The sequence below is a fragment of the Notamacropus eugenii genome, chromosome 3 (assembly GCF_028372415.1).
Source record: "Notamacropus eugenii isolate mMacEug1 chromosome 3, mMacEug1.pri_v2, whole genome shotgun sequence".
Taxonomy (NCBI): domain Eukaryota; kingdom Metazoa; phylum Chordata; class Mammalia; order Diprotodontia; family Macropodidae; genus Notamacropus; species Notamacropus eugenii.
In genome coordinates this window covers 300,266,186-300,292,295 of record NC_092874.1, presented here as the reverse complement: position 1 = coordinate 300,292,295, position 26,110 = coordinate 300,266,186, and the positions used below count along the sequence as shown (strand labels likewise).

At 53.5% G+C, this 26,110-nt stretch overlaps 1 protein-coding gene across 4 annotated transcripts; it reads right to left on the bottom strand.

Annotated features, from left to right (window-relative positions):
- Positions 1 to 47: 47 nt before the first annotated feature.
- L3MBTL2 (L3MBTL histone methyl-lysine binding protein 2) lies at positions 48 to 25,030 on the bottom strand. Of its 4 annotated transcripts, none has more exons than XM_072656246.1 (17): positions 24,846 to 25,030; positions 22,056 to 22,329; positions 20,620 to 20,753; positions 18,163 to 18,286; positions 16,950 to 17,029; positions 13,856 to 13,973; positions 13,339 to 13,473; positions 13,142 to 13,230; positions 8,114 to 8,345; positions 7,932 to 8,008; positions 7,603 to 7,707; positions 6,909 to 7,056; positions 6,439 to 6,521; positions 5,642 to 5,930; positions 4,487 to 4,552; positions 2,996 to 3,085; positions 48 to 2,582 (listed from the first exon to the last, which is right to left on the bottom strand). In XM_072656246.1, the coding sequence occupies exons 1-16, from the start codon at positions 24,861 to 24,863 to the stop codon at positions 3,033 to 3,035; spliced, it is 2,025 nt and encodes a 674-aa protein (XP_072512347.1). In that variant the 5' UTR covers positions 24,864 to 25,030; the 3' UTR covers positions 48 to 2,582; positions 2,996 to 3,032. The 4 variants fall into 4 exon arrangements, with proteins under 4 accessions (XP_072512347.1, XP_072512349.1, XP_072512348.1 ...); XM_072656248.1 differs by having other exon boundaries at positions 1,746 to 2,582; positions 5,696 to 5,930; positions 24,846 to 24,968; XM_072656247.1 differs by lacking the exon at positions 2,996 to 3,085 and having other exon boundaries at positions 2,493 to 2,582; positions 24,846 to 24,968.
- Positions 25,031 to 26,110: the final 1,080 nt, after the last annotated feature.

Here is a 26,110-nt window from a genome sequence, read left to right as displayed (position 1 = left end):
AGGATTGGGACCTTTCCCAATGATGTTACCAGACATTAACAATTCAATTCTTAAAAATTATTTTGCTTTTAATCAATTTTACAATTCATTCAAGATTACTAGAAGTTAAGCTTTTGCTATGAACCTGAGAGGAATGGCTACCATGTTGGAAGACTGATGGCCAGGATCCCAAAAGACCCAAATTCCAGTCTGCCACTAACAAGCTAAAATCAAATAAAAGACCAACATGAAGGACTGAATTCAGGTTCCTACGCGCTCAACAGCAGTTCATGGGGAAGGCTGTGAGGTCTGAGTTAGGTCAACAACTGAGATGGTGTGCTACAAAGGTAACCAAAGTCGACCATCCAGAGGACTCTGCACTGGTCTCATCAAGTTTAGACACTTCTCATAATAGAGAGGCTGAAGAAAGAAGGATGGCTGGGGGCCTGGTGAACAGTGTTCTCATACATGGAGGGCAGCCATGTGAAAGAGGGACTCAGGCTCGTTCAGCTCATCTGCAGGGGAGAGAGCTAGGACTAACAGGTCTATTACCCAGAAGCACTTTGGGGCTCAATGTAAGGGGGAAGTTCTTCACTGGATGCATTCCCAGACAGAAGTGGCCACCTCAGGGAGACTGCTCCCCACCCCTGAAGGCTTGAGGAAACCCTCCAGCTTAGATCAGAGGGTCTGAGTGTGAACCATCTCCCTGTACAAGCTGGAGTCAGGCTTGTTTCATCCCTAAAATGTGGCCGTGGGCACGTTTCTCATGATGCTGGCTTGAAGAGGATTCCTTGCACTCATCTAGGTGCCTTTGTAGGTTCTGTTTAGAACCTCTGGGCATCTGTGACTGCAGTTACTGGCCACTTTGTCCGAGATCCTTTGGGAACACGCAAACCTGAGCAAACCAGAAAGCAGTGGTTGGGCCTGGGGCCCGCTGGCAACTGTGTGTAGGACTGGTCATTTAGAGTAACTGGCGTTCAGCTCTACTCCTCCAGAGCCCTGAGTAACCAACAGAGACCCTGCTGGGCATGGAAGGGCCTGGAAAAGCCCTGGCCCTGGGGGTTTGGGGGGCTACAAGGCCTCCCATGTGGTCTCCAAGGGCCAGTTAGAATCAGTCATGTGGCTGTTCATCTTTCTACTTCTGTCTGGCAGCTCAAGGTAACTGCTGCATGGTTCAGAATGACCAATCCCAGTAAGCTGCACCCCCTTGCCAGGCATGACCAGCTGTGGCAGCTCAGGGAGAAGGGTCCTGCTGTACTGGAAGGGCTCTAAACCTGCACAGTGCTGCACCTCCTGGGCCTTGCCTTACTCATTTGTAAAAAGTGGAAAACCACACAGCACCTACCTCACATTCTGGGGAAAGTGCTTCATAAACTGTAAAGTGTGAAAGAAAGGCCGATTCCTGACTAGTTCACCCTGAACGTGGAGAGGAACCTCCTTGGCAATGCTCCTGCCAAGTGGCTGGCTCCTAGCTCCACTGGGAGGGACTGTCCTGGGAACTCACTTTCTACAAAGGCCACTCAGAGATGGTTCTAGGGTTGTCCTTTACAATGAGCTGCTGCCATTCAGACCTGTTCCCTGGGGCTCCCTCCAGTGTCTCAATCCCATTTTCCCAGGACCACCTGTCACAACTTTGAAGACTTCTCCACATCTGCCCTGGGTCTTAGACTGACAGGCCTTCCACCAATCCCCATGCTGCCATGGTGGCTGGGTAGGTAGAGGGTCCCTACCCATCCCTGTTGCAGCCTTCCAAGGTACCGAGGATAGCTGGGTACGGTAATTCCTGGGTAGGAGGAGGAGCCCCACCAGTCTTCCACCTCATCATCCCACTAAGCACACCCTGACATGCCTCACACGCCACTATCCCCTTCTCCTTCCAGGTGTGGGGCCCAGGAAAAGGCACCCAGGTCTTTGCTGATGAGAAGGGGTGTCTCTGAAACAGAGGAGGACAAGGGGGTAGGGTGGAGGGGCCTAGCTTGCCTGGTGGCTGAGGGCCTCCCAGGAAGTTCCATATAGGAACTGAGAATCAGAGACTGCAGCTCAAGGCCAGCCAGGTGAAGGAGGAAAGAAGGCGAGGGGTCCAAAGGGAGCTGAGCACTAGCTCTCCCCCCAGCTCAGGGTCAGCCTTCACATCCCTGGGAAATGAGCAAGACTTTTTTAAAGGAAAAGAGGCTTTTTCTCCTTTCTGGAACAATGTGTCTAGAGGAGAAGGAGTGACTGAAGGCTGGCTCCTTTCTGATCCAAGGTTGGGGCTAGCTCAGCCCAGCTGAGAGCTAGGAACACACTGATTTCCTTCCAGAGTGTCTGGGCCCAGAGCATACTGACATCCTCAGTGACTGGCCCCCTACAGGAGGAGACCCTCCTAGGGCTCCTGCAGGAAGACTGTTGGGGTCTGCTCACCCTCTCCTCCTGACTTCACTCATAGAGAGCAAGGCCAAAGAACAGGCACTGGGAACCCTGGCGGAGGGAGGGCTGGTTGCCAGGAGCCTTGGCAGGACCAGCAGCTGGTCACAACTGGTCACCGGGTCCTGATACTTTGCCCCATGGGGACATAAGTGAATAGCCTCCCCCAGCTGGCCAGCCAAGAAGGTGGGGGGCTTAGCCTGCGAGGAGAGAAGAGAAAGGGTGAGGAGTCAGGCCTAGAGAGGGTACAATACGGGAAATAATGAGAGGCTGTGGAGCAGATGGGACCTTGGAGGCCAGGGAGCTTGACCCTCCATTTTTCAGATAAGAAACCCAAGGCCCGGGTAGCATGCCTCCAAGTTAACATGAGCACTCATTTCCTTTGGGTTCAAATTCAGCACTCTGATGCTCCTGAGGCCCCACTAACACACCCCAGCTAAGAAGCTTGGCCTGATACCCAGGCCAAGGTACCCATCCCTGCCCCGCCATCTCCCTCATCTTTTCAGGTTGGGTGGGTGGAGCCCAGATGTGTCTGGGGCCTGGGCCATTGGGCCCCCAAAAGACACCTTCCCTTCTGCACCCTTCCCCCATTCCTTGGGGCTCAGGTTCTTACTCTAATCTCTGTGGCCTCCCATTGACCAAGGGCTTGGTCAATGCTGGTTTTTCTTGGCTGCTGGGCGTGTCTTGGTGGTGATCCTTTTCCCTTCAAATACAGTGAAAACAGACACGTCTCTGGGGTCAGTGTGGTTGGCCTCTACCTGACTGAGCCCACAAGCTGTGATGCCACAGTCTCATTTTCTAAAAGAGCAGCAGCTGTCACCCATTGCAGAGGCTCGAACCAGTCCTTTTGGTACGTCCCCTTCCCTCCCCATACCCCACACCCAGCACAGCAGCTCTGTGCCCACTCTTCAAGGCAGATGAAGAAATATGGTGTCCATTCCAGGACTTTAAAAATCTGCCAGACTAGGACTTTTCTCCGTAAGGGCGGCTTTTAATTCCTAGTTCTTGGACACTCCCAAGGAAGAGTTATTGATTCTCTAGAGGCAAGAGCAGCGTACACTACAAAGTGCCACTGCACACCAGCCAGGCCACACTAGGAGAAGGATCAAGTGTGACCTGGGATGTAGCAGACCACATGGCAAAGGTTTCTCCTGCTGCCATACGATGAAGACATGGCCAGACCAGAGTCCAGACAGGCAGATGCTGAGCCCGATGAGGGGCCTGGGAAGGGCCTTGTGCTACCTAAATGACTCCAGCAAAGTACAGCCAGGAGCCCAGTCCATCTGCCCCTGACCTCAAGGAAGACAGGCCTGACCCATAGGACAAGTCCATCAGGCGAAAGGCCAGGGATAAAGATCAAGTCTTACAACTGGCTACCAGGATGAAAAGGGGCAGGTCTGGGTAGACACCTGCAGTCCGTCCCTCAGCCCAGAACCTGCATACTTCTGTGGCCTTTAAGCTCAATGAACCAAGAGTGAGAGAAGATTCCAGCAAAGGTAATGAGACCTTGGTGGAGGTGTCACAGCCAGGAGGACACGAGCGGGGCAGGGTCCTGGAGCCCTTGGCCCTGCTCAGACTGGCTGCAGTGAGCACTGGCCTCCATGTCTGAGGAAGAACATGGATAAGCTGGTAAGGCTGAACTGGGAGGAAAAGAAGATGGAGGACAAAGATAACATTCAAAGTGTAAAGAAGACAGATTGACCGTGGTCTGCCTGGCCTTGGAGGCTACAACTAGGCCACGAGGCAATGTGGGTCTGACCAAGGAAAACATGAGCATCAGGCAGAGGCCATGGGGGAGCCACCAAGCTGCCAGGACTGGCCAGGAGGGAAAGGGCCTCTGCACACACACCAACCCCCAGCCAAGGCCAAACAGCCATTAGCAAGGTACGTGGTAGAGTCAGACTGGACGGCCTCCAAGGGGCCCTTCAGGCCTGAGGGTTTGTGTTCTTCCTGGGAATAACACAGTCTATAACTGGGCGAAGGCTGGTGCCCGCCCTCGGAGGATCTCCCAGAGCCCAGACTACCCATGTATCCCTCCTGGGTCCTGCCTAGCAGAGGAACGGCTGCCTCAGAGCCCCTGTCCACAGGGCCCCACGTCACTCACTCTTTTTCCCAAACGGCTTCTTCTTCCTCCTCATGACTTCCTTGGCCTGCTGGGGAGTTGTGGACTCTGTCACCAAAAGACAAGGAGGGAAGAACTGGGGGAGGGGGCTCCAAGAAACCCCCAGCCCACTGACACTCAGGAAATCCTGGCTAATGAGCAGAGAGGGAGGCCTCACCATGACCCACATCACCCCAAGGGGAAAGGGACGACCTCACCATGGGCTGAGTCCCCAGGGAGGAGGCTCGGGGCCCTGGAGGCTGGAGCACAGAGCCTTCAGATTTAGGGCGGGAAAAGGCCTCAGAGATGGTCCTGTTTAACTTTGTTTTACAGATGAGGAAACAGACCAGAGCAGAAGAGCAACTTGCAGAGTGAATTCATAGCACCAACAAGATGCTGAGCCAGGATTTGAATTCAAGTCACCCGAGCCCCAACTGGAGGCACCCCCTAGACACCCACATCTCGACTCCATAAGTCCTGAGAAGTGAACAGCTAGAGCATTTTACAGAGAAAGAAACCGAGGCTCAGGGGTGAAGCCAGATGCACTGTGAGTAAAAATTGTTGTGCCCTCCAGGAGCTCCCATGGGGTGACTGTAAGGGGACAAGAAGAGTTGAGGGGCCAGATTTGCCCCCTCCCACAGCCCCCAGGAAGCACCAAACTGCCTCAGAAATGGACTAGCAATGGACAAGATCCTTCACCCTCAAGCCTCTGTTTCCTCATTTACAAAATGGGCTAACAGCCCCTAATAACTGCCCTTCACAGACTTTGGAGGCTCCAAGGAAGAAATGCCTATCCATCACATCAGACTCTCACCAGGAATGTGTGATCTTGGGGGGGTCACCCCACTTCCCCAAGACTGTTTCCTCAGATGTAAAAATGGGGGGGTTAGACCAGAAGCTCCCTGAGGTCCCCCCTGCTCTGGATCAACAAGTCTACGTATATATAATTATGTGACTGGCAGCCTGGGGCATGACAGAGGCAGGGCCTGGGTTCAAGTCCTGACTCTCTTGAGGCCGGGCAGGTGCTCTGGGCCCCTATCTAGGGCGCTAAGGTGGGGCTGCCCTGGCAGAGGAGGGGTCCCTTGGCTTCCTGGGCCTGCCTGGCCTGCCCTAAAGCCTAGACCCCAGAGGGGCAGGGGGAGGGGAAGGAGAGCTCACCCTCACGGCCCACCCTGGAAGAGAAGCCTGTGTGGCGACGCCAAGGGGACAGACCTGCAGCCACCGGGGGCTGGAGCTGGTAGCCAATCAGCTCGCACCAGCCCACGGCATAGATGTCGGGTGACTCACAATCCACCCACTGGTCATACTCGCTGTCCCAGCCATCAAAGTGAATGCTGAGCAGCCGCTGGACCACCCTCTTCACTGTGGCCACACAGATGAGTCGCGGCTCCATAAGGTCCACAGCCTCCAGCTTCATGCCCACCTTGAAGCCATGGTTGGGGCAGTCCTAGGGATGAGGAGGAAGACGGGGTGGTTCTGAGGTCCCTGGCGGGAAGCCTGCATGGAGATCTGCTGTGGTCCAGGTAATCACCATCCCAAAGACAGGGAATCTGATTCCAAGATGCCCTGGTTGAGGTACATCCCATATACCACCCCATACTCTATCCCAATGGAGATATTTCCCTAACCTCTCTGGGGAAGGGAGCTGGCCCTGAGGGAACTGGGAAAGCTGGAGCTCCTGGGAGAGGAGGCTCACCCTCACCCTCAGGAGAAGCAAGGGCCTGTAACAAGGGAGAATCAGCCATGGGCTGGCCTCCATCCTAAACCTGCAGTCAGTATGGATCCATTAGGAGAATGGCTTGTGAGGATCCAAAGGACCCCACCTGACAACTGCCATGGGCCAGAACACTGGATTAACATCTAGGCACAAGGCAGACAAGGCCCTGGGCCCCAGGCTCCCAGCCCATGGTCTCTACCAGGAGTGCTGACCCTGCCCAAACCCAGGGTCTCTTCACCATGTTGAAGAGTCGAGCAGGAGCAGCCTTTGAGTTGGTCTCTTCAAGGTACGAGGTCCAGTCAAAGGTCTTTGCATCATACCCTGGAGAGGAAGATGGGAGAGAGAGCGCAAGGTGAGTCACCGGAATCATCGCACCTACTTGGGTTGGCAGGGTCAGGAAAGCATGAGGATGAAGGCCTCAACCCTCCAGCCTGGTGGAAGACTTGAGTGCCCAGCACCTTGAGCTTTCCAGGCCCCTGGAGGGGAAGGGACTCTCACGTGGAAGACCAGACTTGCTTTGCCTAGGCCCAGTGGGCACCGAACAGATGGACCAGCTGTCCTAACAACGTTGGTATTCCTTCCCATGATACAGCTTGCACTCCCCGCCCCCAGCCATGCCTCTCTATCCTCTGAATTTGACAGGTCCTACATTCCTGGTAGGGTGATCCTGGGACCAGGGCCAGCTCAGACATCCACACCCAGCCTCACCTTTTGGAGGTGTAAGGTCAATGGAGTTCTTCTGGCAAAAGGTGGCTGGAAAGATGGCGTGTGATGAGGCGTGGTAACAGAACCAGTCTGAGCCATCCACAGAGGTGGAACCATCAATGCAGATCATTAGGTAGCCATCCAGGAGAACCTCCACAGAGGAAGAGGAAGTGCCCATCAGCCCTGTGACCCACCTAAGGGGCAGCCAGCTCCCCACCCAAAAGAACCAGCTGCCTCTCAAGAAGGCCCCTGGCCACTCCCACGAGAGAGGCTGGGGCACCCCTACTGCCATACTCACAGAGAAGCAAGGAAAGCCTACCCTCTTATGTCCGTCACCTGAACCAGGGGCTAAAGTCCAAATCGTCACAGAGAGAACTTAGGATCTCCATACCATGTGAGGAAAAGCCACTAACATTTTAGCTAGCTGGCATGTCCACACATTCCAAGAAGGAGCCATCAGAAATTTATAGTCCAACAGAGAAAAACTTAATCCCCAAGTCAGGGCCACAGGACCACCCAAGGGTCTTAAAGCTGAAAGGTCAACACCTTCCAGCTCAACATTGTCATTTCACAGATAAAAATACAGAGGCCGAGGGCTTCTGGGAGGTCTCAGTTACCTGGCTAAGGAGGTGCTGAGGCTACAGCCCTCGCCCCCACCAGACCTGAAGCCATGGACAGGCTGCTGGACCCAGCTTACCTTACAGACAGTGGCCACACAGATGTTGCCCAAGTTCAGTGGGTCGATGGCCTCCAGCTTCATTCCCTCTTCAAACCAGCCTCCTTCTGTGTAGACAGCTCGTACCTTGGGGAAAGGGATGGGCAGGGAGCCACAGGCACCGGTCACTGCTGGCCAACAGCCAGCAGCAGCCATCCCCACAGCAAGAGGAAAAGGGGCAGCCTTGAGGAGAGATGGGGCCCTTGGGGTGTGAAAGAGACCCTGGCATGGGAGAGATGACCAGGAGGGCCCCAAGAGGCCACCTCTAAGGGCCCCCCAACCACGAAGTCCACAAGAGCCTAGGTACTCACCTTCTTGAAGAGGTAGGAAACGGCATCACAGTAGATCTTGCGAAAGGTGGGGTGGCTGCTAATCTCTCCTCGTCTCTCTGTACAGAGGAGAAAGAAGGAAGGAAATGAGGTGGAGCACCCTGGGCACATGCGCTGGGGCAGGCAGGGCCCCCCAGGGATGTTCCCTCCCTCTCTGCCCATACCTGGCTTCTTGATGCTGTGGCCAACACGGCGGGACCAGCCCACAGGGTGGATGAGGGGACTCCACATATGGCACCAGAAGTCATCATCGCCGTCCCCATCCTCATAGAGCAGCCTCAGCCGCCCCCCAATCACCGTGTCCACCACAGCCATGCGTGTCCTGGATACATGGGTCTTGTCCACCACTTCCACACGCATCCCCTGACGGAAGGGGTATTTCATGCTTTCTGCCATCTGTGGATAACCACGCCATGAGGGCTCAGGGTGTGGGGTGGCCAGTCAGAGACCAGGGGGTGGGGGGGCTGCCAAACCAGGCCAGTCCTGCAAGACTGGCAAGCGGCCAGCCCTTCACTGCCTCTAACTAGCTGTGTGACTGTGGAGGCATTTCTACAACCCTCCAAGGCTGGCCAGAGGCTCTCCTCCCTCCTCCCATGTCCCAGGCCCTAGCCTTCTCACCATGAGGCAATCAGTGAGGGCACTTGGAATCAAGATGCTCCCTCCAGCATCTCCTGACATCCAGGCCCAGACCCTGACATTAGAAAGCCAAGATGAGAGGGAAGTCATTTGCTGCCTCCCACCACAGAGGAAGAAGGGGCCCAGCTAGAACCCCAGGCTCCCCCTACACCCAGCTCAGGCAGGCCTGAGCTGATCAGAGGCCATGTTTCTAATCCAGCTGCCCTGGACTTGGCGTCAAGCCCTCTGCCTGCTGGTCATGCCCTCCTACCTTCCACCTTGTGGGACGGCAATAGCAATCGATACCACTACTGCTCTTGGTTGCCACCTAACAACATACACCCCCATCCTTGGGATTCCCCATTACTATGAAGGCTCCTTAGGATAAGGGACTGTCTCACCTGAAACTGTACTCCCCAAGTCTAGCCCTGTGCCCAGCATGGCACTGTGTGGTACGTAACAAATGCTTTTTCATTCATTCACAGCCCTCGACACCTTTGCCCTTGGGCCTCAGTTTCCTATCTCTAAAAAGGTCGGCCTAGATGACCCTTGGGCTCTTTCTAGCTCTTGCAGGGAGTAGCTATCTGGCTGCTCCACAATAGCACAGGGCATGCTCTTTCCGGGCAGTCCTCTTTGGGGGCGCCTGGGGCATCTCCAGGTCTCCCCTTTGTCTGCTGGACAATCTCCCTGACAAACTCTACGATGGGATTCCTCCACATTATCAGGATTAAGGAGGAGAAAGCATTTGTTACTGGGCACCGAGCTGTACCTGGCTAACAGCCCCCACCTCAGACACTTCTCAGAGGATGGAGATTTCCCTCTCTTGGCCTCAGTTTTCTCATCTGTAACATGAGTTCCTGCCAGTCCCAGGTCAAGGATTCCCACACAGGAACCTTGCCAGCTGGTGCTCCCTGCTCCCAATGCCCACCTCCGGGGGCTTGGGCCCCTCACCTCACCTCCTTTCAGAACCTTGTCTTCTTCCTGTTTGGGTCTCCCTATCATGGCATCCTATCTACTTTATTCTATGCATTAAAAACATAAAAATAAGGGGCAGTTAGATGGCCAAGTAAGTAGAGCACTGAACCTGGAGTCAGGAAGACCTAAGATAAAATCTGGCCTCAGAGACTTACTGACTGTGTAATCCTGGGCAAGTCACGTAACCCCTGCCAGACTCCATTTCCTTACCTGTAAAATGGGGTTAATAATCACAGCCTGGGTTGATGTGAACATCTGATGAGCTAGCACTTAGCACATGTGGTACCTGGCACACAGTAGGTGCAGTATAAATGTTAGCTCTTATTAGTAGTATTTGAGAAGGGGTCACGAAGCTTCACCCGTCTGGCTGCCAAAGGTTCTATGGGGAAAAAAAGGCCAAGAACCTCTGCTCTAAGACACCTTCCATATATTCTGCGTGCACAGATTTTAATAATGATGATGAGCACTTACATAGCACTTTACATGTGTTAGAAAGCTCAAGTGATCCTCACAACAACCCTGAGAGGGAGGGACCATCATTATCCCCATTTTACAGAAGAGAAAACTAAGGCAGACAGGGTCCATGACTTGCCTAGAATCATAAAACTACCGAGGGTCTGGGGCAGGGTCTGAACTTATGTCCCATGCTCTATCTACTGCAACTCCTGCCCCCGACTAAAAGCTAAGTTTCTTGAGGGCAAGGGATATTTCTGCCTTTCTTTGGCTTTCTAGCACTTGGCACATAGTAGGCCCTTAATGTCTGACTGCCATATTCCTTGATCAAGTCTGCAGCTGGAGAAACTAAGGCCCAGATGGGTTACTGGTCCAAGTTCTCAGGCCCCTAAGACGCAGGGCTTCCTAACTCCCAGTCAGATGCTCTCTCCCCCAGCTGCAGGTCCCAGTCATTCTCATCCAGGGCCCTCACTTTTTTTCGAGGACAGAATACAAAATGTTTTTTATTCTCAAAGACTCACTTATTTGAACCTCATACCAACACTCTTAAGGGAGGAAAAACAGACATTACAACCTCTTCTGACAGAAACTGAGGCACAGAGAGCACAAGGGTCTTGCTGAAGGTCACCTGCTACTTCTCAGCAGAGCTTATGAACACCTTCAGGCCAGGGCTGATTCCTAGACCTGAGCTGTGCTTTGAGATCCTCCTGCCTGATGCTGTGAGGCCCTAAAGGGAGAGCCTCTCCCTCCTCACTCCTTTGGGTGTCCATTCAGACAAGCACCTGGAGGAGGAGGGCTGACTGATGGGTGCCACCTCAATAACTGGGCACACCTTCCAGCATGTCCATACCATCTTACAGAAGGCTGACCCATGAGGAGGGGGAGGCAGGTTGGCCTGCTTGGGTTACTGTGTTCTTAACAAACAGGTCTCACAGGAAAATAAAAAGATGATTCTTCTAAGCAGCATCAGGGGACTCCTTGACAGATGCATGGTTTAGAAAGCTTTTCTGTTGTTCAATCCAATGTTTCTGGGCCACTTTTTTAGAGGAAAGCCATGCACAGACTGACTGTTCATAAATTAAAAGCTCTGACCTTGGGCAAGTATCTATACTGTAAAATGAAATAACTGCAGGCAGAGGAGGGTCTGTGGAGAGCCTGGACTTGAATCTGAAGAATGAACTTAGCCTTCGCAAAGACCTCTCTCCCCTTTGCGGGGACCCTAAGGTCCCTGCCATTCTCTGTCTTGGATAAGGCACTTACCGCCTGGGTGGAAGGGAGATTTTTACTTTCTCGAGGTTAATTACAGATAAGAAAACTGAGGCTCAGAAGTCAGACAGCTTCCCAAGGGTACCCAGGCCTGGAGGTCACCTTCCACAGGAAGTCTTCCCCAATCTCCCTTGCCTTGCTGGGCCTCCACCACCAAGTGTACACAGGATTCACTGAACACATTTGTGTAGTCAGGATTATCACACCTGCCAGAAGGCTGGCTTCTTTACTGAGGGCAGGGAAATTGTACGGCCAGTGCCCGTTGGGCACAGTGCCCAGCAGAGAGCAGGTGCTTTCTAAAGACTAAAGTCACCCGAGTTCTGCAGGTGCGGCCAGAGAGAGAGACAGAGAGAGAACGATGCGTCCTCCTCATTCACGGCAAGAAGAATGTTTCCAGACACATGCCCAGTCAGGCCAGCAGAGGGAGCAGAGGAGGCTAGGAGCAGGCAGGAGCAGGGAGAGGCATGGGTAAAGCCTGGGGAGTGACAGACTTCCGGGTACGGGAACCAAGGGTCCCAGATGCCTATTCTGCAGCTCAGTGACTCCCAGAGAGCTTCCTTCAAATATACATGAGAAGCTACCCAAACTCTGTGCTCTGTACTGCGACCACAAGCGAAGAATGCCCCTCAGCCTCTCAAGAGTCAACTGATTAGTTAGTGCCCAGTATCTGGAGATTCTGGTCAATATTCCTAAGGTCTGAGCTGGGAGACAGCTTAGAACAGGGGATGGCAGAGGTGGGAGGGGCCTTAGAACAGGGTAAGTCAGGGCTATGACGGGTCTGAGAAAAGGAGATGTCAGGGCTGGGAGGAAGCTTAGAACAGGGGATGTCAGAGCTGGGACAGAGCCCATGGAATCCAGGGGTGAGCTAGAGGAGGCTACCCAGTTCCCCCTTGTCCACAAAGCCTGCCTCTTTCCCTGAATGATCCCAGCACTTCAAGTCTATCCCACCAAATTAAGCACTCAGCATACTCTAGGCGTTTAACTTGTCTCACCAAAGACACTTGAGACTCTATGACAGCAGACACCTCTAGATTCTGGATAACTGTCACTACCCTCCTCAAAAAGCCTTCAGTGGCTGCCTAGCACCCATAATTCTTCGAAGCCCTCCCAGGATGAGCCAATCTCACCATCTTTCCTTTAAGGCCTAATGTCAGACCCTTTCTCCTCCCCTCCTGCCTATCCCAGGATTAAGGCCTTCTCTTTCCCACCGCCATGCCTTTGTCCTATATCTGGTACATCCTCATCCCAAAGCCATTTTCATGGCTGAACTCCTACCATTCCTTCAAGCCTCCTCAATGCCTCTGCCTTTTCCAAGGCCCAGAGTACCCCAAGACCTGAACCCACAAGCTCCCATCTGGTTATCTGGGTTGGTGTCATTCCTGGATTAAGCAGCCAGCTCCCCAAGGAGGAGAGCAGGGCCACATCTGCACCTGGCATTTCCCCATCGTGTGAGCCCAACATCTGGCATATAGGAGGTGCTTAGGGAACCACTGCTAATCATTCTTGGCATTCACAGAACAAAGGCTAAGAACTTTGCACCTAGGGCCAGCAGTCATCACAAGCTACCGGTCCTCACCTCTCCTGTGGCAACAGCACATGTGACCTTGGCCAACGCTGGGCCTCCCTTTTCTCCAGTTTAAAATGAGAGGCCAGGGCATTACAGCCACTCCACAGGGCTTGCAGCCTTGCTTTTGTCCCAGGATCCCCAGCACCCAGCACCATGCCGCTGACATATAGTAGGCACTTAGTAAAAACTTGGTGACTGATTGGGCTAGGAGGAATAATTCAAAGCAGGTACCAGGATGTAGGAAGGATGGGCCGGGCTGAGGCAGCAGCGCGCGTGCAGGGAAGGGGAACCAAGGATGGAACGCTAAAGACCTGACCTTAATGTGGAAATCCACAGGGAGGGTCCTGGCTCCCACCAGCCGCTTCATGAGGTAACTCCTCCAGTCTGTGTACTTGGCATGAATGGCTGTGGAGACGGAAGGACAAGGAAGGCTTCGTATGCTCCTCCAGACCACCAACTGTGCCCCAGAGGCCCCAGCAGGTCCCCACCCCCACCCCACTCTCCCACACTCACTCTGCGGGGGTACCAAGATCTTGCTGTTTATCGCACACCACCCTATGGGGTGCACGTCCACAGTGCCCAGGTTACACCAGAAGTCATGGCTGGAGTCATTCTCAAAGCCTTCGTACCGAAGGAGCACCCGGTAGCCTGCAGGAAGAGAGAAGACTGTGGGGAGCATTCGAACACACTGGGCTCCCCCTTCTGCCTAAGTCCCCTCAGTCTGAGCCAAAGGTTCCTGGGTGGCCACCAGGGAGCACATCCTCACCCTGAGCCCTGATGTGGCATCTACTGCCACCAGCCCCTCCTCCCCATGACCCTATCCTGTCCCCTAAAGACAGATCACAAATACAAAAATTGTTCCCATTTAAGAGAGAAGGAAACTAGAGCTTAGGCTCAGAGCCAGCTCCGCCATTGGCCACCACCATCTCTGAGGCTCAACTACTCATGCAGCTGGTCAGTGGCAACACCTGAACTCAGGCCATCTGACTCTCCACCTGGGGCTGTTTTTTTCCAGAGCCCTTGGGCTCACCTGCTGTCTGGATGACTGAGGCAATCCAGTAGACACGGCTGGGGAGCACGGCATCACTGTTCAGGACCTCCACCTTCATCCCTTTCACCACATCATCCCACTGATCAAACAGCGGAACCTGTGGGAAAGGGGGCGTGAGCACTTCCAAGAGGGGCCCCACATCTAGGAAGCCTCCAAACCCTGAGCCCAGCCCTGGGCCCTATTAATGGGCTGCAATCACATGGAGGAAAGATGGACAGACTCAAGAAAATATCTGCGATATCTGACAGTTCTCCACCAAAGTCAGCTGGTACTCTTTTCTTTTGCCCCCCCCACCCCCATCCAAGGGGTGAGCTCCAGGAAGCAAAGACCCCACCTTATGTAACTGGGGGTGCTCCCCAAAGCTGAGGGAAGGGTGCTTTGCAGCCAATGATCATCCATGTTTAGGGAAATGAAATTCTGCTCAGTCCCAGAAGGGGAGAACTAGGCTCCACTGGAGGACGTGAAGGGGACATAGATTTCTGTGGGCCAGGAAGAGTTCTGTCCTGGCAGCATGGCCTGTTTGAGGAGCTCAGACAGCATGCAGGCCAAGGCCTACATTTTACAGAAAGAAAACAGAGGCTGAGAAAAGGGCTTCCCCAAAGCCCAATCAATTAAAGGATGTAAGGGAGGGCAGCACAGGGTCTGGCACTAGAGGGCATTTAATAAATGTTTGTTTCCTCTTCCCTGAGGAAGGGTAAGTAGCTGATCCATCCATTTTCAGGCTTCCAAAGAACCAGGTCCTTGGGTGTGGCCTTTTGACTGAGTCTAAGTTTTACAGAACAAATCCTCTGCACTTGAGGACCTAGAGGGCCACATGTGGCTGTGAGGACACAGGTGCCCCAGCCCTGCCTAGGATGACCTGCCCCACACCTGGTCCTGCACAGGCCCAAATCCCAGATGTGGAGTCTGAATCCTCGTTCTGCCACTCTGCCATCTCTGTGAGCTTGAGCAAGGCTGTAGGGACTGGGGGATCCCTCAGGCCCCAAGGCCTGGCCTTGGGGGTTCCTTAAGGCTTTTCTAATTTTCAATTCTAAAAAATGTATTTCTCCTGAGCAGGAATCGGCCTCTGGGTCACCTCCACCCCCTGCTCTTAGTTCTCCCCTCCGTGCTGAAAGTAGAGCTTGATTTTCACAATTTGTTCCTACTAAGACCAGAACCCAGAGCATCTCACATCTCAAGGTGGACACCTAAGGCTGCAGGTATGAGCTGGGCTGGGCACCATGTGGCACCATTCCCCAGGAAGGGCTTGGCTTCAGGCCAAGCACATTGTGGGACCTCCACTGCCCTCCCCTCCCTGAGGTGTCACACAGACATACACAGAGACACAGACAGACAGACAGACACACACACACAGACACACACAGACACACACACAGACACACACACAGACACACACAGACAGACACAGACAGACAGACACACACAGACACACACAGACACACACACAGACACACACACAGACACACACAGACACACACAGACACAGACACACAGACACACAGACACACAGACACACACAGACACACACACAGACACACACAGACACACACAGACACACACAGACACACACACACACACACACACACACACACACACACACACACACACACACACACACACACACACACACACACACACACACACACACACACACACACACACACACACACACACACACACACACACACACACACCCTTCCCATCTCTGTCTAGCTCCACCTCAGGCCTCCCCAGCACCACACTGCTCTCTCCACTCCCACTACCATTTGCCAATGTCACCCACACAGAAGGCACTTAATGGAGGCTTACTGTCTGACGCTTCCTGGAATGCACAATTGCACTAAGGTTTGCAACAAAATAATTCAGAGAATCGGAGGGAGGAGAGACCTCAGCCCTCTTCCAATCATTCAAAAGCCAAGCACCCAAAAGTAATAGCCCTGGGGGTGGAGGGAAAGCCTCCCTTTCTTCCTCCCTGGACAAGAACAAGGCAGCAAGAGGAACAGAACAGTCCAGGAGACGATAAGCCATAAGGGAGATATCAGGGAAGCCTTCAGGCACATCTTGTCCCCTGGGGTTTTCAGAGGAGGGGAATAAGGAAGGTGACTCCCACCAGTCCTACATCAGGGACCTACACCAGAGATCCTCTCTGTGAAAACTCCTCAACCATGACCCCATTTCATCAAGGCAGCTCGATGGCTGGTGCTGAGAGGAGAGGGAGAGAGACAGAACAGAGAGAGGGTGGGGAGAAAGAGAGAGCCAGAGACAGACAGATACTGCAAGCAAGACCTTGCCTCAGTTTCCTCACTGTGTACCTCCCCTGGGCTTCAGTCTCCTCCTCTAACACAGGGGGCAGGAGGGTAGGACTAGAAGGCTTCTCTAGAGCTATGATCCTAGAAGTCCCCAAAAATCTTTTCCCATCTGTAAAATGGAGCCAGTGCCACCCTTAGCTCACAGGGCCCTAGTAGTGAAGGCCCAAGAAGTTGAGAATAATCCCCATGCCCACACCCCAGGTAAATGTAAAAGGGGAAGGTACTTAATGCTGGCAGAATCAATGAACAAGCAATTATTGAGTGCTAACTGTGTGCAGTCACCTCCTGGCTAGAACCGTCCCTGGGACTCTCCCCAAGGTAGGCTGTAAGGGCCCAGCCGTGGGATTTGGCCTGTCCCAATGTGGTCTGCACCAGGCACTTTTTGTGATGTCTCCTGCATTAGACTGGGAGCTTATGGAGGGCAGGGAATCTGTGACCCTTCTTTGGGTGCCCAGGACTGGCCCAAGTAGCCAGTGGTATCATCTAGGAACCACAGAGGAAGACAAAACAGAAAAAGACTCAAACAAGCCCTGACCCCAAAGAAGAGGCACCCCAGATCACAAGAGTGGCCGGCCAAATGAGGCCTAGAGGAAAGGATCAGGGTCAAGGATCCCCCCAGGGCAGGGACCACCCCCACCCTCCCACCTTCCCTCTGCCCCCTGACCAGGAGAGGCTCCATCAACTCCCCAGTCCAAGGGGCACAAAGGGCAGTACCCCCTGCTCACCCTGAAGCCCCCGTCCCGCCCCCAAGCAGAGGTTCTTACATGTTTGAAGCAGCTGACAGGGGCCGCCTTGTAATTATGTTCCTTTAGGAATTTCCCCCAGTCGAAGCCCAGGACCAGAGCTGCAAGAGTATGAAAGAACACAGAAAGGAGGCAGGCTGCAGGAGCTCTGGCTGGATCCCTCAACCTTACCCGAGCTCCTAACACACCTGCATACCTGGCCCACCCGCTGCCATGAGGAAGGCTTCCTGGGCCTGGGATCCAGAATGGAAGGCTAAGGTCTTCAGGAAGAGCCTGGGTAGGTAGCCCCCTCCTCCACACCCAGGGAATCTGGCCTGGAGGATGTCACAGCCCTCAGTCAGGGGGGCCCATGAACTTGTTTTAAAACATATTTTGACAATGTATTACAAAGTCATTGACTTCCTCTGTGATCCTATGTATCTAATTTCATTCATGATGCTGAGAAGGGGTCCAGAGGCTTGGGGGGGGGCCCCCCTAGGCCAGAGAATCACCTGTGTCCCTTCCCTAGGGACCCCACCCCACCAGATTCCTTGGGGAGCTCTGGTCTTCTGTCCTGAACCAGGCATTTTAGGGCCATCTCCACAGAGTGTTTTGAACCCAGTGGCCAATAGTCAAGTGAAGGCCTGGGTGTGGGCCCTTCTTAGAATCAGGTTTTTAAATGCATAAAATGAAATGACTTATATTTTTGGAGAAATAGTCCCTGTCCAAGGGGCTTATACTCTTGGGGAGACAACATGTACACACAGAAGTATGAGTGTGTCTGTGTGTGCACCTGCATCCAGGGGAACTTTCCCAAGCTGGGCCTTGAAGGAACCGTGGGGTTACAGGAAAGAAAGAGTGAATGAGGTTCCGAGGGAAAGCCGGGTAGTGGTCCTGCGAGGGTCCTGCTAGGGGGACGGGGAGTATCTCAACTTTTTTGTCTTTCTTCTTTCTAGTCTTTGTTACAAGGGGTGGCTCAAGGCAGAAGAGAGGAAAAGGATCTATTTGGAAACAAAGTTGATGTAAAAATAAAAAATATCCCATTACATGGCCAAGGTGGGAGGACAGAAGGGCTACAGACAGCTCCTGAGGACCAGACATGATTCTTACCTCCACTGATCTCACCCCATCTGGATGCTGGCTCCAAGGTTCCTATACCCTCCACCTCCCTCCACAGCCCCAAGGTCTATGTCCCAAAGTCCAGCTCACCCAAACGGACAGCCCCCTCCCCACCTGGCCCCAAGCCCATCCTCACCATCCTGCCCCGTCGGAGTCCCGTCTGCAAGCTGCCCTGTGCCCTGAGAGTGGAGGAAGGCACCAATCTTGGCAGACCAGGCAGCCTTGTGCAGGACTTTGGCCTTCTTGGTTGGAGGCTTCCCCTGGAGGAGGGTACAGAAAACAGGATTTGGTGGTACATGGTTCAGGAAGCACTGATCTGGGTGCTGGGCACTGGGGGCACAGAGAGAATTCCTGCCTCTAGAGATCTCCCATTACACCTGGTGGGGGCTGCTGTTGAAGGAGAGAAGAAGGAACCCTGGTGCAGCTGGAGAATAAACATGGGGGAGCCCTAGAGTTGAGGATATGAAAGGCTCAAGTCCAGCCCCTCAGGTTAAAGAGGAGATCAGTAAGGCCCCGAAAGATCACATGGAGAGGAGAAGGCAAGACGCCTGTCTTGGCCCAGCAGCTAAAAAGCTTAAAGCACCCTTAAAGCTCACAGGATGCTTTCTACTGATGAAATGTAAGTCCCCTGGAGACAAGTCCTGTCTCATCTCTCTTGATCCATCCCCAGAACCTGGCACTCAATCTTTACTTTTCTCCCAGAGACCTGGGTTCAAATTCTGTCTCCACCTGATTCCTACATTGGTGACCTTGGGCATCTCTGTAAAATGAGGGCATCCAAGCCTGAAAGGACTCATTCAGAGCCAGTGACACTGGGGAGTTGGGGGAACACGCCTGAGGGCACTCCCCCTATACACACCAGAAAGAGGCTTGACCTTATGGTCTGTTTCTTTCACCCTTTATCCTTCTCAGTTCCAGGTTTAGGAAGGAAAGCTCCAGACCCAGAAGCTCAAAGTCAGAGGAGCCTGAGAGTCAGGATTCCAAACCAGGGCAGGCTTAGGATGGCTAAATCAACCTGTGAACCCATCCTCTCCCCTGCCCCACCCTCCCAGAGACCTAGGCTGGGGGAAGAGTGAAACATTTGCCCTTGCTATGCCTTCAAAGTCAGTATTTCTTTGTAAAAGCTAAGAAAAAAATTTTAATAAAGAAAAAAGATGTAGAACTTCTCATATGGGCCCTGAGAGCCTGTCTGGCTCCAAAGACTCAGATCCTCGGGGTCCCACCTCCAGGCCTGGCCTTAGACTGTATCCCCAACACTTGGTGTGGCCTTTTGAACATAATAAGTACTTAATAAACACTCTATTAATTCATTCATTCTGAGAATTACCCAGCTTCACCCCTTACCAGCTAAATGCCCTTGGGTGAGCCCCTTACCTGCTCTGGGTCTGTTTCCTTAATTGTAAAATGACAATAACCCTCCCCACCACTGCCTGCCTCTCTCAGGCAGGGAGTGGAAGAGGCAGGGAATGGGGGAGGGAGTCACTGGGGAAAGAACTTTCTAATTCTTCACATGTTAAAGAAAGGTGTTATGGGGAAGCCTTTCCTGACCATACCCTCCCTACAATCTCTCCCCAGAATTCCCAGGGCACTTAGAAAGTCACACACAACACACTGTTTTGCTCTATAACTTCTCCCTAGCTGACTGGTCTGGATCACTAATCTAGCCTCAGACACTTATCAAGCTGTGTGACCCTGGGCTTGTCATTTAACTGCTACCTGCCTCAATTTCCTCAACTGTACAATAGGAACAATAATAGCATTTACCTCTCGGGGGGTGATGAGGATCATATTTGTAAAGTGTTAGGCACAAGCCTGACACACAGTAGGACCTTAATAAGTGCCTGTCCCTGCCTCACTGCTCACTTCTCCCAACATGGATGTCAGTCATGGCTGTGGGCAGGGGGAGCTCCGGGCCCAACAGCACCCAGGCCAGCTCCCACCTAACTGCAAGTTTGAGGCCATAGAAGAAGACTGGACTAGACCCCAAAGGCAGGCCACATCTCCAAAGAGGCCAGAGAGAAGAGCCGCTTTACAAATGAGTAAAATGAAACCCAGACAGATGAAGTCGGTGTTGAGGGGTACTGGAAAGAGGACCAGATGGCAGGTCAGGAGAGCTGCTGTGACCTCTCTTGGCCTCAGCTTCCTCATCTGGAAAATGAGGGGCTGGATTCAATGACTTCTCCTAATACCCATGATAGTAAGTGAGCTTCCCAAGTCACAGAGAGAACTGGAGGCAGGACAGTCAGTGCCAGGCTTCTGCACACCCTCCACTACACCAGGTCTGAGAGACCACCAATGTCACTGACTTGAGAAACTCCTTTTAATGTTTCAGGGCCTCAGCCCCCTTAAAGCGCACAGGACGCTTTCCACTGATGAAATGTAAGTCCCCTGGAGACAAGCCCTGTCTCATCTCTCTGGATCCATCCCCAGAACCTGGCATTCAATGCACAAGTCCCCCGGGGACAGGGATCTCTGAGCTGTCCAGAGCCCACCATCAGCCAGAGTAGCTGGACAACCTGGCTGGACCCTTCCCTTCCTTACTGCCAGACAGTCCCTCGATGGCCCCAATGTGGGCAGGCCATCACAGCCTCACCTGCAACCTTGCCAAGATACTGGCTTTCTTGGAGTTGGAGGAGTAGCTCCTGGAGCAGGAGACGCTGCAAAACCGCTTCGTCTTGGAGAAGAAGGCCTCCCGTGTGCCAACGATGCCACACATCTCACAGACGGCTTAGGGAGAGGGAAAAGAGAGAAAACAGGGAGTGTGATCCAGCCAACCCTATTACTAGGAGCTAAAGAACGGGAGTCTTTCTGAATCAGTTAACTAAGCCAGTTCAATCCCTGACCCCAGGACAGGTAGAATATGAATTGGGAAAGAATGCCAAGGACCTGCCATGATCCTTCAGAAGGCCCTGTGAGACTTAGGCTGTCCCCCCAGGGGCCCTGGAAGCACTAAGATGCCAATGAATGTATGGAAGATCCAGAGAAGGGTTGGGAGACAGGATCTGATCACCACAGCACCCAAGTGAAACAATACCCCTCTCCCCATCCCTGTTTCTTCAAGGGTCAAGGCAGGGGCTAGACCTCCTCAGGAAGGGCCACATTAGCAATGAGATACTGGCCCATGCCTCCCCCTGCTTAGCAGAGAGTGGGGGGCTGGGACAGCAGAATGTGGCATCAAAGACTTTGTTAGGAGGGATGGTTTAGTTGGAGGGAGGGGCAAGAGGGAAGAGAGAACCCTAGGGGCTTATACATAGTTAGCAAGTGGGGCAGCCTGACAAAGAAGGTCTCCAGAGTAACCTTGGGGAGGATAACGCAAAGAAGAGCTGGCTGGAATCTGCCTCAGGGAATGCCCTAATCTGTGAGATCCCTGAAGTGTCTGAGTAAAGAGCTGGGTTAGAGCACTTCTAAAGAGGCACCATGGAATGGTAGCTAGAGCGCTGCCTTGGGATTCAAGTTCTGCCTCTGATTCGCTGTGCGGCCTTGGGCCCTTGGCCTGCCTGGGGCACAGTGTCCTCATCTGTAAAATGAACTCTTGAGTCTGTGGCAGCCAAGGTCCAACAGTATTAGAGTCAGAAGAGACCTTCATTTTACAGATGAAAACACTGAGGCTGAGGGAAAAGGGACCAAGGTCACACAACTACCCAGTGGAAAAGGCCAGGATGGGAACCCAGGCCCTTGGACTGCTCAATATCTTGCAAAGTGGTGGAGCTCAAATTTGAACCCAGGTTCAAATTTTACACTGACTCTCTCACCCAGGGCACAACCCAAGGAATAAGGCCTGAAGTCCGGTTTTAGCAGGAGCCGGAGGCTTCTGGACTAGACAGATCAATCACCATAATAAAAAAGCTCAAAATCACGAATAGTAAGAGATTCCAGTTCAGCCCAGCTCAACCTCCTCTGCAGCCCCTCAGGGTGCACTAAGTGCGTCCTGTCACAGGGAGTTGAGAGCAGAGACCACTTGTCCAGGGAGTACCAGGCTGGGATATTTCCACAGGCCTGGCCCATGACCTCAGGGGCCCTGGAAAGCACCTGGCTCAGAACCGCTGCCATCTTGGGAGCGAGGGGTGATGGGGCTGGGCATCAGCAGAGGAGATGTGGGGAGCTCCCCGGCTTCTCGGTCATTCAGCTCATTCTCGTTGTCACTGGACTCTTCCAGGTAGGAGCTGCTCTCGCTGCCCAGGCTGCTGGTGTAGCCCTGGAAGGTGTCGTAGTCCCCAAAGAGGTCCAATTCCTCCTCTTCTTCCTCCTCCTCCTCCTCATCTTCCTCTTCTTCATCTTCCATTCTCTCAGAGGAGGGTGTCTCCTGGTGGGAAAGTAACAGAAAGTGAGGACGGCAGACTGCTGTTCTACCGTGGGCTCCTTGAGGACAGGCCTGCCTTTTGTCTTCCTCGGAATTCCACAGGTTGGGCATGAGGACTGGCACATAGGGCCCACCTGGCACAGAGCAGGTGCTTAATAAATGCTTGCTGAGCACCTGGGTGTGGCAGGGAAGGAGGAGGCTTAGAGAAGGTCCCCAGGTTGGCCTCTGCACTGGGTCTCTGGTTCCCCGCCAATGACCCCCTCAAAGGTCCCAGAAATACTGTCCCATATGGACAATGAAAAAGGTGACTCTTTCTGACAAGGGAGAGCTCACGTTGGAAGCAGGAGAGAAAGGGGACATTTTCAGAAAGGAGGGTGATGTGAAAACACACACACAACCATTAATACCCCTTCTTCCCCACCCCCAACTCAACAGCTGAGTCAACAAGTGAAGTTACCCAGTATTTACTGAGTCCCTACCACTCAATACACTATAGCTGACTTTGATTTGAGTGAGGGAGGGCTGTGCACTTTCATCTCCTGAGCCATCTGGATCTAGTGGCCTGACACTCATCAGAATAACTGGACAGCCCTCTCACTCAAATCAAGGTCTGCTGCAGGAGTTACGTCATGATCCTCTTCAAGAAGGACAAACACAAGAACTACACACTTAGCTGTGCTAAGTGACAGAGGTCTAAGAAATGATAAAGGGAACCAAGGGATTAGGAAGAGGTGGGTATGTCTGTCAGTCTGTCTGTCTGTCTGTCTCTGGGCACACTTCCTCATACACTGTCTAAAACTGAGCTTACTCAAAACCAGGTGTGAGGGGGTGACCAACTGGGCCTTTCCACAGTTGGGGTAGGGCAATAAGAGAGGAGGGGAAAGGACATGGATGCCTTCCCCAAAGCCCAAAATCACTAATCATAAGAGAAAAGCCAATTCAAGTAACTCTTATTGGACATGTGAGTCATAAAATGGGCAAAGATGACAAAGGAAGAGACCGGTCCCTGTCGGCGGGGGACCCCAATACAGTCTTGGTGGAGCTGTTCGGGAAGACAGATTTAAATGATTTGACCAAAGCTGCAACTCCCACCTCAGGCCTCCCACTAGTGAGAGGTTGACCACAGAAACAGAGGTGCCTCCTATAATAAAACAGTCCCAGCTCTTCAGGAAAGCACGGCGGGCCCAAGAGGGGTGTGGCGGAACCAAAGGTGGCCTGGACATGCAGAGTGACATGGAAAATGACATAGACGACAAATGCAGAGAAAACCTGGAAAAGACTCATAGGAACTGGTGCAGAGCAGTGGGCCTGCCCAGAGGCTCAGGAGCAGACAGAGGGAGGGGCCCAAGGGAAGAGGGAGTGACCCTAAAGACCCCCCCACCAAAGCTGGGAGCCTACTCCTGACTTCCACTGTGGGCCTTGCCATGTCTGGGGGTTCTGCTCACCCTTATTTCTTTTCCACCCACCAAGGACGCTGCTGGAGGGTGACTCGGGCAAATCTATTTTTTAAGGCACAAAAGGGTGAATTAAACCAGGATACCCCTGGTGCAGGAATCTAAAACTGTACCTGGAAAGCCTTCTAGGTGACTACCAAGAAGCCCCCAATCCCCTCCAGTTCTTAGAGAGGGTCATTGCAGTAACATCTGCAGAGATGACAAGAGCCGCCAAGGGACGGCAGGCTGGGAAGGGCCTCTGACTTCTGCGTGGGGCACACAGCAGGTGCTTAACACTGACTGCCTCCCTCCCTCCCTCCACGTGGGGTCAAACAAATGATGACAAGCACAATAAATACAAATAACGCCACCCCGTGGGGCCAACGGACGGATGTTAGCCCGGCCCAGTGCCCGGAGCGATGGGAGTCGGCGAAGCTCTGGTCTTAGTATCCAGGACAGGAACAAAAAGAGGCACCCGGGGGGCGGGGCGGGGCGGGCCAAGCAGCATTCATTAAGCACTTACTGCATGCCAAGCCCGGTTACCGGGAAAGCCCATCCGAGGCCCAGCTCTGACTGGGTGACCTTGGCTGGGTCTCGGCCTCTGCCCAAAGCTGGGGGCCCCGGGGGGCTTCGCTAAGTATGGGGGGGGCTCCCCCAGGCTGACCCGCCCCCTCCCCCACCGGGGCCCCCCGGGGAAGCCCACGGCCGCGGGTGGGGGAGGCGGAGGGAGTGCGCTCCCCTGGGAGCTCCCTCTGCTAAGGAAGAGTCAGGCCCCCCTAGGCCTGGGCGCGCCAGCCTCCCTCGAGGGCCCCGGACGCCGGGCCAGGCCTCTCCGGGCCTCAGTTTCCCTCTCTGTAAAAGGCCTGCGAGGTCACCGCGGCTAAGGGTCGCGGGCGCCTCTGCGGCGGGAGCAAGCACGTGTTCGGTCCCCCGCCTCTGCGACTGCGCGTGCCTCAGTTTACCCACCGTTAAAGGGACAAAGCTTCCCCTTCCCCGTCTACTCCTCCGCCCTGCGCAGGGGACCCCGGCCCGGCCCCAGGGGGCGCTTGGGCTCTCCGGGCCGGGCCCCGACCAGAGCACGCTCACCTCGAGGCCCCGCTCCATGAGGCCGCCTAGGCCGCGAGGCTCGAAGCCCGAAGCCCGAACCCAAGCCGAAGCCCTCACCGCGAGCCCGCCGCCGCCATGGCCGCCGCGCCTTCCGCCCGCACGAAGCCCATTGGTAGCCGTCCCGCGGCGCCAGGCCAGTCGCCGCCGAGAGCAGCAGGAAGGGCCGCCCACATCCTGGCGCGTGCTTAGATAGGCCCGCTAAGCCTTGTGGGGAGTGTAGTCCCGGGAGTGAGAAGGGGGCGGGACGGAGCTGAGAGGACATAGGCTGATAAAGCCTTCAGTCTTTGGATTGAAAGAGATCTCGGAGGCGGTGTAGGACAGCCCCTCATTATGCAGAGGGGGAAACTGAGGTTCAGGGAGCTGAAGGGATCCTAGGGCGTCAACTGGAAGGGATCTCAGAGTCTGTCTAGGCCAGCGACCCTCATTATACAGAAGCTGAAATGGAGGTCCAGGAAAGTGATGGATTCTAGAGATAGAGCTGAAAGGGATCTCAGCAGCCAGTCTAGACCAGCCTCCTCATTATGCAGAAGAAGAAACTGAGGCCTAGGGAGGGGAAAGGACTTACCCAAGATAACATTATTAGAAAAATCAGAGCCAAGATTTAAAGCCATGTGCTCTGACTCAAGATCAATTCATAGAATTACAGATTATAGATGACCTATAAATTAAAGAATTATAAATTACAGCTGGAAGGGACCTGAGACACCATCCAGTGCAACCCCCCCTCATTTTACAGAGGAAGAAAGTGAGGCACAGGATGAGGAAGAGACTTGTCCAAAATAATGAAGCTAATAAATACAGAGAAGAGGTTCAGAGCCAAGTCGCACCGATTCCAAGTTCAGTATTGTTTGCACTCTACCATTTGGATAGTGTATAGATTACTGACAGTGATCCCCACCCCCACCCCCACCACCACCAAGAAAAGGAGCTCTTTTGTGGTTTTGCATGTAGAATATAGCTGCCTCTGCTCCATTGGCCTCGCTCCTCTTCTCACTCACCTTCCAATGAAGAAACTCCCTCCACCAATGCAGATCTTTACCTTCTCTGTAATTTATAGTGGTTCGGAGCTGTCTGGGGCAATAAGGTGAATAGATTTGTCTAGTGTCATATATGGGTTATGTGAGACAGAAACAGGGTTTGAACTCAGGTCTTTCTGACTCCCAGGATTATTCTCTGCCCATTGAGCCTGTTGCCTCTCATAATCTACCTAACTTCCCTATTATTGCCGAGTGCATCACCATTCT

Excerpts from the sequence above, each read along its gene's own strand:
- L3MBTL2 (XM_072656246.1), bottom strand. Across the intron at positions 20,754-22,055 it reads TGGCAGCGGTTCTGAGCCAG|CCGTCTGTGAGATGTGTGGC; the intron begins GTGCTTTCCAGG and ends CCTCTCCCTAAG. Across the intron at positions 13,231-13,338 it reads GATCTTGGTACCCCCGCAGA|CCATTCATGCCAAGTACACA; the intron begins GTGAGTGTGGGA and ends CCGTCTCCACAG.